The following is a 16,941-nucleotide window of genomic DNA, read 5'->3' on the forward strand; positions in this document are numbered from 1 at the left end:
CACATGGGAGATGAATGAGATTTGTGGACAGGTGTAATTCCGTCTAGTCATTTGAGTGTGTTGGACACATTTTTTTTAAATCTGATTTTGAGCTGGATTTAGTTTTTGTTGGAAACGCTGGTGCTACGGCTGCAGCTAACAGCAGGGATTGTCAGGGCAGCCTTCCATGTCAAAGCATCTTTGTTTTAATTGGCTCTTTGACGATCATCCCAGCATCACATCATCAACACTGTGAGATTCTTCCCAGTAAGAGCCTGAAATAGCTCATGGAAGTTCTTTCTCATGGAAAGTTTTTGCTTCTCTTTTGCTTCCTTAGTCACTCTTATTTAACACTGAAAATTTAGATTTAATTTGGAGAAAAGTGTGCAAAAGAGAATAAAATAAACCTGCTTTTATTTTAATATGCTTCTTATTTGGTCAAACGTTTTATTCTTTGTTTTGCACAATATAAACCTAAAAATATTAACTAAGCAAAAGTAACTTGAGAATTTGGAATAAGCCAAGTAGTTTTTTTCATGTGTTAAAATATTTTTATATGTGAGGTAAAATGATTAAATAGTATGGTTAGTTAATAAAAAAAAAAAAATGTGGAAAATGGTTTTAAAGCAGATTTTACTGTATTTTTATTTCTTGCAGTTAAACTTTTTGAAATTCTTGGTTAAATATGCAGTTTGGAAATTATCTTTCTGATTGGGGGAAAAAATCCCCCTTCATTTGATTAAAATACATAAATACTGAGAATATTGTGTTTAAAAAAGAAATAAAATAAAATAAAAACTGCTGTTCAAAAGATTGGGGTACATAAGATGATTTATGTTTCTGAAACAAGTTCTTAAGCTCACCGAAGTGGCATTTTTTTAAATCAAAAATACAGTAAAAACAATAATTATATAACCGTTTTCTATTTTAATGTATTTTAAAATGTAATTTATTTCTGTAAAATAATTTTATATTAAAAATATTTATGTAATTTATTTCTAAATTAAATTAAATAGAAAATAAATAAATTAAATTAAAATTAAAATTGTTGTTCAAAAGATTAGGCTTGATAAGATGATTTAAATACATAAATACTGAGAATATTGTGTTTAAAAAATAATTAAATTAAATTACGTATCAATAAAATAAAATAAAATTTAAAAACTGCTGTTCAAAAGATTGGGCTCGATACGATAATTTAAATACATAAATACTGAGAATATTGTGTTTAAAAGATAATAAAATAAAATCTACTGTTCAAAAGATTGGGGTTCATAAGATGATTTATGTTTTTGAAACAAGTTCTTAAGCTCACCGAGTTGGCATTATTTTATCAAAAATACAGTAAAAAAGATAATATTGTGAAATATTATTACAATTTAAAATAACTGTTTTCCATTTTTATGTATATTTTAAAATGTAATTTCTGTAAAATAATTTTATATTAAAAATATTTCTGTAATTTATTTCTAAATTGAATTAAAAATAAAGTAAAAACTACTGTTTAAAAGATTGGGAATACATAAATATTGAGAATACCCTGTTTTTAAAAAAATTAAATTAAAAATAAAAAAAATAAATAAAATAAAATAAAATAAAATAATAACTACTATTCAAAAGATTAGTGTTCATAATATGTTTTATGTTTCTGAAACAAGTTCTTAAGCTCACCAAGGCTGCATTATTTAATAAAAAAAAAAAACAGTAAAAATTATAATATTGTGAAATATTTTTACAGTTAAAAAATTTTTTCTATTTTAAGACTTTTTAAAATGTAATTTATTCCTGATGGAAAGCTGAATTTTCACCATCATTACTCCAGTCTTCAGTGTCACATGTCACATGATAATATGTTGATTTGCTGCTCATGAAACATTTATTACTATATTTCAATGTTGCAAACATTTTACATAGGTATTTTTAGATTCTATTTAAAATAAAAATCTTTGGTAAATGTATAAATGTCTTTCACATTTGATCAATGCACAGTTGCATAATAAAAGTACAAATTTCTTACAAACTTTTGAATGCCATCAAGGTATAATTTTTAGCTAAATCACTCAGCCCTAAAAACAGGGCATCTTTGTCCAGTCGCCTGCTGTGCTTAATATTCTAATGGATCGGTGGAATGTGAGACACAGACACTTACACGCTCCTCCCTTTCTGTTAATCCATATCTGTGCCACAATAGGATTTTATCCCTCTCTCGTTCTCCATCCGTCTCAGTAGAGATATGAGTGGGGGTGGGTTTGTTTTGGCAATCGCACTGGCCTTAAACCTAAATCTAGTGGCCTGGGTTAAATTTTCAAGGCTTTTTGAGCAGATTAGACAACAAATATCACACATGTAATGTCTCTGTAGTGATGCATCAGCACTGTCATCTACTGTGTAAAACGCATTTAGATTCCATGCATTTCTCTCACAACTGTTACAAGGTCAGACTAGTGTCTCTGTCTAAATGTAGAAAGTGAAGTTTCATACATTTTAAAGGGATTTCTGTAGGGCAAGGGTTATAGTCAAACCATGATTTTCTGGGAGGGAACATCTTGCCCCACTTTCTCCCTCTGCAGGAGACAAAACATACGTGCCAAACAAGAGATCAGATCCTCCCATCACAATGTATCTTCAGCTTTTATTCTGTTTAGTTGAATATCTTGGCATATACAGTTGTTTTGGATTTATTTAGTAACTTCATGAAGGCATTAATTAACAGAAGGCTTTTAACCTCCAAGCATTTTTTTTAACATATTTGATGTAATACGTAAGTATGATTTCTGTGGTATGCATTTTTCTGCTTTATGTTATATATAACACATTGTACTATCTTATAGATGTACTGATTTGTTTCGTGTCAAAAAAAGCTTGAAAACAGCATTTAGATTGGATCATAGCTGGATTGAGGAGGAAGAATAACAGAGGAGTGGATGAATGCAAACAAACATTTTTTGGAGGAGAGAACAGCTGTCACGTCCTGCATGCGTCAGCGGGGGAGGGCAGGGGTGGGTCACGGCACTCTGTGTCAACCGACATGTTTTGATGACCACACACACACACAAACACACACACACACCGTGTCAGCACGCAGCTTTAGTTTCTGAGCTTGGCTTCACTGTGAGGTCACGCTGAACAGAAAAGAGCTTTGAAAGCTGAATTACAGGGCGTTTCGTTTGCTGCGTATTGAGTTGTTGAAGTTGCTGGTATGACTGGAATGTCTCTCGTTAGAACACCGCAGTTGTTTAAGAAACTGTAATCAGCACACGTTCACTAATAGAGGCATGATGCTACAAAAATCCATGATTAGTAATATTTTGTGCTTTTTACATTCATTGGTGTGTGTGTGTGTGTGTATATATATATATAAAGAGTTCATTTGCAAAAACAGATCACGTTTTTTCATTGTGCATTCCAATTAATCTCAATCAAACTGCAGTTGGGTTATTTTATAACTAAAAAAATACAGCTAACTAACACAATAAAACATGATAACATAATAAAAAACATGATTTTTGAAAAAACAAAAAAAGTTATCGGTATCAGTAAGATTTTTAAAATGTTTTTTAAGTTCCATTTATTTGATCAAAAATACAGAAAAAAAGTCATATTATGAAATATTGCAAAAAAAACTATTTGTTGAGTCAACTTAAAATCATTTGTTACCCGCTGCCTTAAAATTTCAAGTTCAGTCAATTAAAAAAAGTCTAATCAGCTTGAAATGTTAAGTTGTACTAAGTGACAACTTAGAGTCGATTCAACTTAAAATTTTAAGGCAGCTGGGAAACAAACACAGCTTCTAAGTTTAACAAACCAAGTTTAGTCCAAGTTTAGTCAACTCAAATATCAGTTGTCACTTAGTACAACTTAACATTTTAAGTTGGCTTATTTGAGTTGAGTGAGCATAAAATTTTAAGGCAGCAGGGTAACATTATTTTAAGTTGACTGAACAAATTGTGTTTTTTTTATTATTTCTGTGATGCAAAGCTGAATTTTCATCAGCCATTACTCCAGCTTTCTATGTCACAAACCTATGATATTTTTTCAGGATTTGATTAATAAAAAGTTAAAAAGAACAGCGTTTATTCAAAATATAAATCTTTTCTAACAATCTAAGTCTTCACTATCACTTTTTAACAATTTACACATCCTTGCTAAATAAAAGTATTAATTTCTTTCAAAAAAAGAAACAAAGAAAAAATGTACTGACCCCAAACTTTATATGGTAGTGTATTCTGTTACAAAAGATTTCAATTTTAAATAAATGCTGTTCTTTTAAACGTTTTATTCATCAATGAATCCTAAAAAAAAGTATCAAAGGTTCCAAAGAAAATATTAAACAGCACAACGGCTTTCAACATTGATAACAAATCATTAGAATTATTTCTGAAGGATCATGACACTGAAGACTGGAGTAATGATGCTGAAAATTCATTGTTGCATCACAGGAATTTATTCTATTTTAAAGTATATTAAAATAGAAAACAACTATTTTAAATTGCAATAATATTTCACAATATTACTGTTTTTTTCTGTATTTTTAATCAAATAAACGCAGCCTTGATGAGCAGCAAAGTCTTTAAAAAACATTACAAATCTTAGTGATCCCAAACTTTTGAATGGCAGTGTATATATAATTATATATGTATATATATATATACACACACACAGTGGAAATGAAATGATCGTTTATTTTTTTTTTTTTAATTAGAAATAAATTATTATTAAAATATGTAACAAAATTTTATGGTAACACAGTAAATGGGAAACACTGTAATTCTGTGTGTATTATTACTATCATCAGCATGGTCTTGATCATTAAATAAAACAAGTGAAACAAGGAAAATCTAAATAGGCTAAAAAATATTTTTTTTCACTAACACTGCATTGAGAAGCAATTAAGTCAGTTTCAGAAAAGAGTAGAGGGGTTTTTACTTTATCTAATAGCAGTAAATTTGTAGGAATTTTCTCTTATGTACAGAAATACAAAACAATGGACCTTTCTGTATTTTATCATACTGTTTTTTTTTTTTTACTTTGCTGTTTAAAGAAAAACAAAGGATGAAAGAGATTCAGCAGGTCTTTGGCATGAAATCTGCAGATCTTATTTTAGGGGGATGTGGGGCTGGTTTGGGGGAAACTGCTTCCCTCTCTGGAATTTGAACAGAGGCATGTGTGTCACATATGTGTGTATGTTACAATAATGCTGGACTGGAGAGATCTGTGCATTGTTAGTCTTTTCACTATAACATAGAAAGACAAGGAGAAATGTTGAACCGTTTTGCCAACATATGCATTTAAAATAGTGATCTTATCACCTGTGTGTTTTGCAATAGTTCAGTGAGAGGTAGAAGTGCAAGATAATTCTGTTAATTCTGTTTATTTGTTTTCATTCATTTCACATTGCCACACAGTAAAAGGCCTCTAATGACAGCGTTGCTCTTAGTCAAACAATGAAGTGAGAGTCTACCTACTCAGAAAGATTAGAATCAACCCCTAAAAGTAGCATTTAGAAATTCCCAGATTGAATTCCTAATGGAGGGAGTGCAGAAAGTGGTGGTGAGGATAGACAAGTCTTATTAAAATGATATGCTAACCCTAAAAGCCTGAGCTTTGATGGTTCTTCTCTATTTTCAGTTTTTCCCTCTCCATTTGGTAGTTGGAACTTGGTTGGTACTTTAGGATACACATGTGGTGAACTCCATCAGCCAGCTCTAGTGTGAGCCAGATATGTCAGAATGAGAAGAGGGAAGGTGATGTAATAAATGTGGTGGTGGAAGATTAATGGAGAGCAGATCTATGTACAGTTGTGCATTGTTCCAGTGCAGAGCGCTGTCTCAACAAAAAGTGTAGGAGGCTGCCATGAGGAACCTACTCAAGGTTGTTTCAAGAAATGCATTAAAGCGTCAAAGAAAGTGTTAAGAAGTAGTCCCAGCCCGCATTACCCTTACAAAAAAAGTATCATGGTCATAGTCCGCTGATAAAATATCATGGTATTCTTTGAATTTTCCAAACAGTTCCAAACAACTTTCCAGTGGTATACAGTGGGATTCAAATGTCTTGATTTTTTGTCTGTTTTCTTAGAGAAAGTCAAAACATAAAGGTTAAGGCAACATACAAATGAATATTTAAGTAAAAGAAGTCATTAAAAATACTAAATGCTAATACTGAATATTTTTAAAGGAGAAATCCACTTCCAAAACAAAAATTTACAGATAATTTACTCACCCCCTTGTCATCCAAGAAGTTCATGTCTTTCTTTCTTTAGTCGATAGAGGAAAACTTTCCCGAATTTTTCTCCAAATAGTGGACTTCACTGGTGCTTCCAAGTTTGAACTTCCAAAATGCAGTTTAAATGGCTCTGAACGATCCCAGCTGAGGAAGAAGGGTCTTATTTAGCAAAACAATCGATCATTTTTTAAACAAATTGACAGCTTATATACTTTTTAACCTAAAACACTTGTCTTCTCTCGTCTCTGCAGTGCGCATGCGTAGTCTGAAATTTGTTTTGAAAATGACCAATCATTGTGCTAAAAAAGACCTTCTTCCTCAGCTGGGATCATTTAGAGCCATTTGAAGCTGCATTTAAACTACATTTTGGAAGTTCAAATTTGGGGGCACCATTAAAGTCCACTATATGGAGAAAAATTCAGGAATGTTTTGCTCAAGAAACATAATTTCTTATCGACTGAAAAAAGAAAGACATGAACATCTTGGATGACAAGGGGGTGAGTAAATTCTCTACATTTTTGTTCTGGAAGTGGACTTCTCCTTTAATTGAATGTTTAAGTGTCATAATAATATGGCTTTGTTATGAAAACAAATCTAATATCACAGTACTTTTTTGTAACGGTAATGCACCATTTTTAAAAAGAAGCCATTGTTTGTCCCATAAAATATGACTTAGGGCCCATACTGCACTGCTTTAAACCCCATGTCTCTGTTTACCTCTAGGAGGCGCTTGTTTTCTCCTTTAAGACTGGGGGCCTCCATACTCTTCCAACTCAAAGGGTGAGGACATGTATTGTGCATTGACTGACAGGAAGTCGCTTCTTAGTGCTTGTCCATTCCAATCCTCTCCATTAGATTAATGCATACATGGTCAAAACCCAACCACATGGACATGTGACTCTCTAAAATAACAGCGTGTAATTGATACCAGAGGGTGCAGTGGTAGTCATAAAGCACTGAGGTTATTTTTAAATGATAAGTAAAGTCTTTTTTGGTTCCCCCCTCCCTTTTTTGACTTTTTTCTTATTTGGGTCAAATTAAAAAATGAGATGTATGGTATGGTCTTCTTTCCCACAGTAACTAAAGGTTTGATGATAGGGGAAAGATAGAGATTGCAAGTATAGTCCAATGGAACAATTTATTGCATATTGTTCATTTTATCATGTCTGTTGTATTTTTCACTTTGTGAGAGCAGATCAGAAAGAAAAACTATTTGCAATACACTGTTTGATAAAACCAAATGAGCTCTTGCTACAGAATTTCTTGTGGTCTTGAGAGCTTGTCAGTGTCACTTTACATTATAAATACTGTAAAGCCTTGCAGTATTTTACTGAACAATGAACTGATCAGTTTAAACCAAATGTTTTGGGTCCAAATAAATTGGGTCCAAACTCAAATCAGTCATTTTCACCAAACTCACACTGGACAGCCATGATTTCTGTTCTTTTAATCTTTCTTAACAACCATTTTAGCCAATGATTTGTCGATTCAGAAACAAACTGCTGCTGCATAAATAGCATATATGTGACCCAGGGTCACAAAACCAGCCATAAAGGTTAATTTTCTGAAATTGAGATTTATACATCATCTGAAAGCTGAATAAATAAGCTTTCTATTGATGGAAAATCTGGAATCTGAGAGTGCAAAAAAAATCAAAATATTGAGAAAATCACCTTTAAATTTGTACACCTGAAGTTCTTAGCAATGCATATTACTAATCAAAAATTAAGTTTTGATATATTTACGGTGTTCAATTTACAAAATATTTTCATGGAACATGATCTTTACTTAATACGATAATTTTGACCCATACAATGTATTTTTGGCTATAAATATGCCCAACTGGTTTTGTGGTCCAGGGTCACATATGATAGTTGGGTTACTTCTTAAGATGAAGTACTTACAAATGAATTATCATTTTTAATTATAGCAAATATTCAACACTTCCACTCAATTTTTTTTTTTGGAAAGAAGCCTCTTATGCTGACCAAGGCTGCATTTAATTGATCAAAAATGCAATAAAAAAACAGTAATATGAAATATATGCTGGTTATGTATGTTTTGAAGCTAGTTTGAGCTAGTTTAAGCTGGTCCTTAGTTGGTCATGAGCTGGTTTAAGCTGGTCATGTGCTGGTCCTAAGCAACTAGCTTCTGCTCAGGACCAGCTTAAACCAGCTCTTTACCAACTTAGGACCAGCTTAAACCAGATACCATGCTTCAAAACATACCTAACCAACAACCGCTGTTTTTTTAAACAGGGAAGAACAGCATTAACAGATCTACTTAATGCATCCTTGCTAAACAAAACTTTTGAACAGTAGTGTTAGTAATGGGAAAATGAAAATAATAACAGATTTAAATAGAGCATGACGGAAAATGTGCAACCCAACCATCAAAGTGACAAAAAATGATTATTTCTAGTGCAACCACTGATTCTATGGATTGATCCTGGACACCTCCTTAAATCATCTTCTTCCTTGAAACTAAAACTGTTGAAGTGATTTTGTCTCCATCACTCATTCTTTTTCTCTCTTTCCACCCCAGGGCAGTGACAGCGAATACGAGGTGGACCCCAACCGGCAGAAGACGCATTCTTTCGTCAACCACTACATCAGCGACCCAACCTACTACAACTCCTGGCGCAGGCAGCAGAAGGGAATCTCCCGAGCGCAGGCCTACAACTACACCGAGTCGGAGTCCGGAGAGCCCGAACACTGCGCCCCTCCGCCTCCTCTGCCTCCTCTACCCCCATTCCCCCCGCAGCTCAGTTCCCCTACGCCCCAGAGCCAGTCCCAGACTGGCAGCCTTTTTAGACCCAAGGGCAGCCGGACTCCAACTCCATCCCAGCAGAGCTCCAACCCACCCAGTCAGCACGGCACACTTTATCGGCCCCCAAGCAGCTTGGCACCAGGTTCCCGGGCCCCCATCGCTGGCTTCTCCTCCTTTGTTTGATAGAATGAAGATGTCGGTTTGTGGAAATACAAAACGAAGGCAGGGGGATGTCTCTTTTTTTCCCACGCCTGGTCAAACTCACGTCTATAGAAGAACGACAACAAACATCAGCCCTGTTTCTGTTGTGCTTTACTTTTCTGATTTTTATTTTTATATACTTCCTTTGATCACGCAGTTTGTTTTGTTTTATTTAGGTTTGTTTTATTTCTCTGCTTGTGTGTTCAGAGTGTTTCACTTACAATGAAAGACAATCACTTGGAAAGACACGTAAACGCATCGGTGAGCTTTGTTTGTTTTGGTTTGGTTTTTTTGTGCTGCCTGAACAAACTGCATGACTTCTTTTTGTTCTTTTCGTTTGATTTTCATTTCATTTTATTGAAGAGTACCAACACCAACACTAAGTTACAAATGCTGGACAAAAGCACCAACACATGAAAACGAAAATTTCAAAAGGCTACGGAGAAAATCAAAGCACTTGGAGCACATCAAGAAAAATGCTAAATGGTGTTTATACTGTGGTATTTTTGTTTTTGTACAGATGACAAAGTACTGCGGTGATTATGAGAGGTTAAAGTTCATTTGACTAGAGACTATGATCTGATAAAGACCCGCCTGCACTTAGCACATGTTTGAGTTGGAAAGGCAGTATCATTTATTGATGTCACAGGTCAGTTTTCAGCAGTGCTCTGAAAAGGCCAAAGGTCAAATTAAGTGCTTCACGCTAATCTGTGTTTTGAATGTTTTTCCGGAGATGAAATGTAGATTTGACCACGAGTATATTTTCCCTTGTGAAACGTATGGAAGGCCAAATATGTAAGAGTCTGATTCACTATGATATTATTATACTATTGCTCTGGATTCGTTCGGATTCAGAGTCGTTCATGTCAGCAGCGGGTGTGTATGTGTGTATATGGTGGGAGGGGTCATTTGTTGCTCCTTTTGATTTGACTCTATGATGTCATCCTGAGCTTCAGGTTGCACTTCAGCCATGCAAACGGTAACGTCGGACACAAGCGTAAACAAACAGCAGCAGATATTGGATATTTGCCAGCATCTCAGGCAGAGCTGGATGTCAAACGTTCACACATCTCTCTCCAATTTTCCCTTTCCTGATCATCTGGCACGACATAACATCAAGCTGACGACATTTCAAAGATTGTGCAACCAAGCAAATGTATTGTACCTGTGAACTTTGGATTTTTCACCACTTCGCTTTGGCGCGGCTATTCAAAGTTTGTGAAGATAAAAGAAAACGGACTAAGGGACCCAACACGACGCCAGCAGAGAACTAAACGGCACTTGCACAGCTTACTTGTGAGGTTTAATGATGTTGTTTGCTCTTTCTTTTCCGTGAAGTGATTTTACTGTCTGTATAAACAAGGTCAATCACATGCTCAGTCTGCCTGAACACAGTATATTCCTAAATAAATTATGTTTTCTGCAAACGTTATTGGTTTGAACATTGAAAACGGCCGTTTGGCCATCTGAGAAGTGAGCATTTAGAGGTCATGAATGACTAACGTTGGAGAGGAAGTGGGTAAATATAAGTGAAAGTGTCCTTAAAATTACATTCAATTACAATTACCACATCTTAAAGGGATAGTTCACATAAATATGAAAATTCTGTCATTAATTACTCACCCTCATGTTGTTCTAAACCCGTAAGACCTTTGTTCATCTTTGGAACACAAATTAAGATATTTTTGATCAAATCTGAGAGCTTTCTGACCCTGCATAGACAGCAAAGGTAGTACCAAATTGAAGGCCCAGGAAGGTAATAAGGACATGGTTAAAATAATGTTAGTTATGAGAATACTTTTTGTGCACAAAGAAATAAATATGATGATTTTATTCAACAATTCCTCATATTTAATCAAAAATATCTTCATTTGTATTCCATAGATGAACGAAGGTCTTACAAGTTTGGAACGACAGGTTGATTCATGTCAGGTCGTTCATGTTGCATATGCAGCCAATAAGCTTGCTGCTTTACATTTAAATTGCTAGTTACCGTCCACTAGAGCATTTTGCAGCGTAAAATTTTTCCTAGCTCTTCCAAGCTTTATAATGCCAATGAATGGGTGTTTCTTTTCAACAGTCCATAACAAGTCTAATAAAGTGCATTCTTCCATAATAAAAAGTGCCTCACATGGGCCAGAGGGGTGAGTAAAGGCCTCCTGTAGTGAATCAGTGTGTTTTTGTAAGAAAAATATCCATATTTAAGACGTATGGCATCTGTGTTGTAGATGCACCGCTCAGAAGTGACAAACACAGATGCGCAGTGGCGAGATCAAAACTAAACAACAAATTAAAAGTACAAAAGGAGGATTTGTAAAGAAAAATGTTGGAGGATATTAATATAAGCCAAGAGGAGACTGCTTTTCCTTTGCTAAAGTACGCAAACTGTGCTTCCTTTGCTCCTGTAAACAAACGGTGGTTTTCGCGAGACTCACTGGCGCAACGCCAACGTCCTGCATCACCCACCCGGAACGGCTTCCGTGTATAACTATTAGCGCAAGCTAGATTAAATTGATTATTACGTCTAAATATGGATGTTTTTCTTATGAAAAAATCAGGAGGCCCATCCCCTGGAGCCGTGTGAGGCACTTTTTATTTTGGATGGATGTGCTTTATTGGACTTGTTTTGGACTGATGAAGAGAAACACCCACCTATTGTCATTATAAAGCTTGGAGGAGCCAGAACAATTTTTAATATAACTCCAATTGGATTCGTCTAAAAGAAGGAAGTCATATACACCTAGGATGCCTTGAGGGTGACTAAGTAATGGGCCGATTTTCATTTTTAGGTGAACTAAACATTTAAGATGTAGTCATAGTATCTGTAGCAGAACTATACAGGTGGAGCTGGGGAGGTGGAGGGTTTCGCACTGCGAAATGCTTAAGTGGATGCTAATCAGTGATTTAAATGTAAAGCAGTATGCTTATTGGCTGCATATGCAACATGAACCAATCAGCTTGTGTTGAGTATTTTAATTCTGTGAATATCATCAGTTTGCCTTAACGATCCATCAGCCTGCGCCATCTAGAGTTTCAAGACAGAACATGGCATATATTTTGAAGAATGTTGGTAGCCAGTTTTGGTTCCCGTTGACTTTTATTGTGTGGACAAAAAATACAGTGAAGTCAATGGGAAATGAAACATTGGTTAGCGTGAGCAAATTTGTAGCTGGAAACTTATTGCACCTTGTTAAGACAGAGTCATTTCACATTGAGAGCAACAGAGGTGGCCACATATAGGCGACAAAAGAAATTGATCATTTTAGGAGTAACTCAAGGTGGACTAGCTTAAAAAAAAAAAGAAAAAAAAAAAAAAAAAATTCGAGGGGGCTTAAGTTGTGCTTCAGACAGGTGAGGATAAATATTTATAGCGTTTATTAGTTATAAGTTATTGGAACAGCCCTGGGAATGAGTGGATGACTTTTGCTAAGAAGGACGTGGACCACAAAACCAGTCATAGGAGTCTGTTTTTTAAAACTGAGATTTATACATCATCTGAAAGTTGAATAAATAAGCTTTTCATTGATGTATGGTTTGTTAGGATAGGACAATATTTCAAGATACAACTATTTAAAAATCTGTTTAAAAACATTATTTTGTCCAAATGTCCAAATGAAGTTCTTAGCAATGCGTATTACTAATCAAAAATTAAGTTTTACTATATTTACGGTAGGAAATTTACAAAATATCTTCACAGAACATGATCTTTATTTAATATCCTAATGATTTTTGGCATTAAAGAAAAAATGATAATTTTGACCTATACAATGTATTTTTGGCTATTGCGACTGGTTTTGTGGTCCAGGGTCACGTATTCCAAACTCTGCTGATGGGACCATACCTCGGCCAAGTGTTCGAGTCTGCAATCATGCACTCGGAAAAATGTTTCTAACTTAACCCTAACCCTAAAGTCTGATCATTTGATCTCTTTTTCTTTCTGTGGTGGCAGCTGTGAAAGTGACGTGAACTCTTTCTTCTTGTTTTTCCATTACAAATAGCTGTTTTTCATTCTAAGTATGGCAAGAATGAGACAGAAACCCCTGTATTTATACAACAATGATGTCAGAGGCAGAACAGGACAGGAATGTGTCTAAATGGAGGGAGATTCCACATCATATCCATCCCAGCGTAAGTCTGCTTTGTGTCCTATTAAACCTAACTTCCTTCTTAAAGCTGATTTCTTGAGTTAAATATGGCAGATGAACTAATATAACTATAACGGCAAATGCTCGGTTTCACTGAAAGTCGAATTAAACACAGGTCGAATTAAACACAGGTGTTCCTGAGCACTGCATACGTGAGGTCAGCTAAATGTCTTCTGACAGATAAATGATGAATGTGCACCAGTCAAACAGATATAAATGGAAAATATGCTTATATAATCTTAGGTTATATAAGGATTACGAACACAGTATGTCTTAAAGATCACATGCATTAGATATGCTATGGGTTTAGATGTTGCTCCAAATGAAAAGAAGTGATCTGAACTTCTGACTTTAATATATATATATATATATAATATTTTTATGTAATTACAACCAACTGCGGTTAGCAACTTGTCCAACATCTGGGCTACAACTTGATGTTTTATTCAAAGGTGCTAGTAAGCACTGCAGCTGCAGACACTTCCTGTTTGAGGTTCTTTCTTTGAATTTTGTGTTAATTATTACATTATATTATTTCCCTCTTTCACAGAAGAGTAATATGCACCATGCTGAGATCAAACGACTGGATAAATGCTTTTGATGGCAATTATAGAGTAGAGTTTTACCACTGAATATGCCCATTGATCCGTCCGTTTGCTAGCACCATAAAGAGCATGTCAGGAAGTAATCAATTTTGAAAAGTTATGGGAAATTTTTGACCACTTTGGGGGCGTTTTATATGCAGGTTTGAAGGGACGACTGACTGTAAAAACTGTAAATGTGTGATGGTTTTACAGCTCTATTATATACAAAACATATTCCCACCTTAAGTTCATAAACTTTAGGTGGGCTGTTTGGATTTTCTAATCTTACGTGAAATATTAACTTAGATGTTATTGGTTAATTTGTTCTTTTTGAATCTTTGACGTGACGTATGGTTGGTGTGTGTGTGGGAGAATTCAACGAGAATGCGAATAACTGAATGTTCTATTTTTTTCTTCACTGCCTGGGTGAGGGAGATTTGGTGTGCAGATATGGTGTACAAAAATAAGCTTATGTTTGTCTCTTTTTGTGGGAATTTTCACACATTTTGCCTTTCAGATCTGTGTAGAACTTAAACCAAAAGATGTTTTTAAAAAGAGAGAGCTAAAACGAAGGTCCATTCAGATGCACGTTTATTTTTTATCACGTAAAAATGCTTTAAGTTTGCAAATATGGCCACTGGAGTTGTATGTCACTATGAATCACCCGGCAGAAGAGGATGTATGTGGTTGGGTTTGTCACATTTGTTTGGTGTGGTTATTGCGTCAACATCAATCCACTTGGTAACTGTAACCACAACTGCAATCAAACAGAAATTGAGCTTTTTGTATTCTCAGATAAAAGGTGATCATTGTTTTGTCTTGGTGATTTATCTTTTGGCCTTGTTTTGGTTTGCTTTATTTTTATATATAATATTTGTTTATTTAAAATGTGTTTATTTTTGTCTTTTCCTGTGGTGTGGTTTACTTCATCAGTATTATATACCAGTGCTGCATCTAAGGACTTTTAAAATGCCTAAATTGGGATATATTGTATTATAATGAGTGTTTAGTGCCAAGGTTGTACTCTGTGATCAGATATGTATATTCTGTACTAGACAAAATATATATATATATAAAGAAACAATCACTTGAAGGAGCTCTTGAGCAGTCAGTGATCATCTGGCTTTGGGTTAAATTCTTTGTCTTTGGAAAAATAAAAAAAAGGATCACCTGATGACAGAATTCTATTATTTTCTAAATAAAATGAAAGAAAGTCAAACCAATTTGTGAAATTATTTATGTTACTTTAAATCTCACCATCTATGCTTACTATTAATAGAAATTAGACATAATTTATTGTATATTATAATATTATAATTTATATTAAAAATAATATATTGCTATTTAATAATAATAATACGTTTAATATGAACAGTAAGATTTTAAATGTTTTTTTTTTAAAGAAGTCTTTTCTTCACTGCAAAAAATTCTTTTCTTACTTAGATTTTATTGTCTTGTTTCCAGCCAAAATATCTAAAAATTCTAAAATCAAGAAGGATTTTCTAGACAAGCAAAAAAGATTGTCTTGTTTTCAGAAAAAAGACATCAAATTTAAGTGAGTTTTTGCTTAAAACAAGCAAAATAATCTGCCAATGGGGTAAGCAAAAATAATCTTATTTCAAGCAGAAAACAAGATTATTTTTCTTACCCCATTGGCAGATTATTTTGCTTGTTTCAAGCAAAAACTCACTTAATTTAGACTTCTTTTTTTTCTGAAAACAAGACAATCTTTTTTGCTTGTCTAGAAAATCCTTCTTGATTCAAGAATTTTTAGATATTTTGGCTTGGCTGGAAACAAGACAAAAAGCATTTTTTGCAGTGTTCTTACCAAGCCTTTAATTGATCCAAAGTGCAGCAAAAAAAAAAACAAATTTTGATATATTTTTATTATTTAAAATAACTGTTTTCTATTTGAATATATTTTAAAATGTAATTATTTATGTGATTTCAAAGCTGAATTTTTAGCATCATTATTCCAGTAACACAATCCTTCAGTAATCATTCTAATATTATGATTTGCTTCTCAAAAAACATTTATTATTATTATTAAGTTGAAACAGCTGAGTAGATTTTTTTTCAGGTTTCTGTGATGAATAGAAAATTCAGAACAGAATTTATCTGAAATAGAAATCTTTTGTAACATTATAAATGTCTTTATCATCACGTTTGATGAATTTAAAGCATCCTTCCTTCATAAAAATATTAATTTCTATGTTTTTTTTTTAAATTCTACTAATTTCAAGGTGGTATAGTGTACAATGTTACAAAAGGTTTTTATTTCAGATAAATGCTGATCTTTGTTTTCTATTCATCAAAGAATCCTGAAAAAAAAAAATATACTCAACTGCTTTAAATTTTAATGTTTTCTGAACAACAAATCAGAATATTAGAAAGATTTCTGAAGGATCATGTGACACAGAAGACTGGAGTAATGATGCTGAAAATTTAGCTTTGATCACAGGAATAAATTACATTTTAAAATATATTCAAATAGAAAGCAGTAATTTTAAACAGTAAAAATAATTTTACAATATTACTGCTTTTGCTGTATTTTGGATCAAATAAATGCAGGCATGGTGAACAGAAGAGACTTTTTTTTTTTAATTAATGTTTAAAAACGTTTGACTGGTACAATCTCAATATATCAGCTAAATTTCGTACTGGTCCTTTAAGCCGCAATGACTGAGCTCACTTTGAAAAGGGGCGGGGCGTTTCCCTCATGCAGCCCGCGGGGGCGGGGTTGTGGGCGGGGCGTCGCCACACACAGTCTGAGGACAGTCTGGAAGCTAGAACTGCATTAGTGCGCCATCGCGCTTGGAGCTGTTAGTACGTGAGGACGCGCTCGTCAGGTTTCCGCGCTATTTGTCCTACTTAATTACTTTAGATTATCCATAAACGCCTGTTTGCAACATAAAGCTGTTTAAGGTTTGAAGGATACTGGAAATATCTGTCAGACTGCGCCTGTGTTATGTTATTACACACTTCTCTTTTGTTTGGAGTGTGATTCCATTGAACTTGGTCCATTGTTGTTGGATGAGAAG

General features: G+C 34.1%; 1 protein-coding gene across 6 annotated transcripts in view; it reads left to right on the forward strand.

Annotated features, from left to right (window-relative positions):
* sdk2b (sidekick cell adhesion molecule 2b) overlaps window positions 1–13,299 on the forward strand; it is a 375,983-nt gene extending 362,684 nt beyond the window's left edge. For 3 of the 6 annotated variants that reach the window (XM_051123673.1, XM_051123675.1, XM_051123674.1), the window contains exons 45-46: window positions 6,925–6,981; window positions 8,746–10,598. In XM_051123673.1, the coding sequence (XP_050979630.1) occupies window positions 6,925–6,981; window positions 8,746–9,153 (465 nt within the window). In that variant the 3' untranslated portion in view covers window positions 9,154–10,598. Of the gene's footprint in view, window positions 1–6,924; window positions 6,982–8,745; window positions 10,599–13,169 lie in introns of those variants that run through there. The other 3 variants (XM_051123676.1, XM_051123677.1, XR_007828797.1) reach the window with 2 other exon arrangements.
* Window positions 13,300–16,941: the final 3,642 nt, after the last annotated feature.

This window comes from Labeo rohita, chromosome 12 (genome assembly GCF_022985175.1).
Source record: "Labeo rohita strain BAU-BD-2019 chromosome 12, IGBB_LRoh.1.0, whole genome shotgun sequence".
Classification (NCBI taxonomy): Eukaryota; Metazoa; Chordata; class Actinopteri; order Cypriniformes; family Cyprinidae; genus Labeo; species Labeo rohita.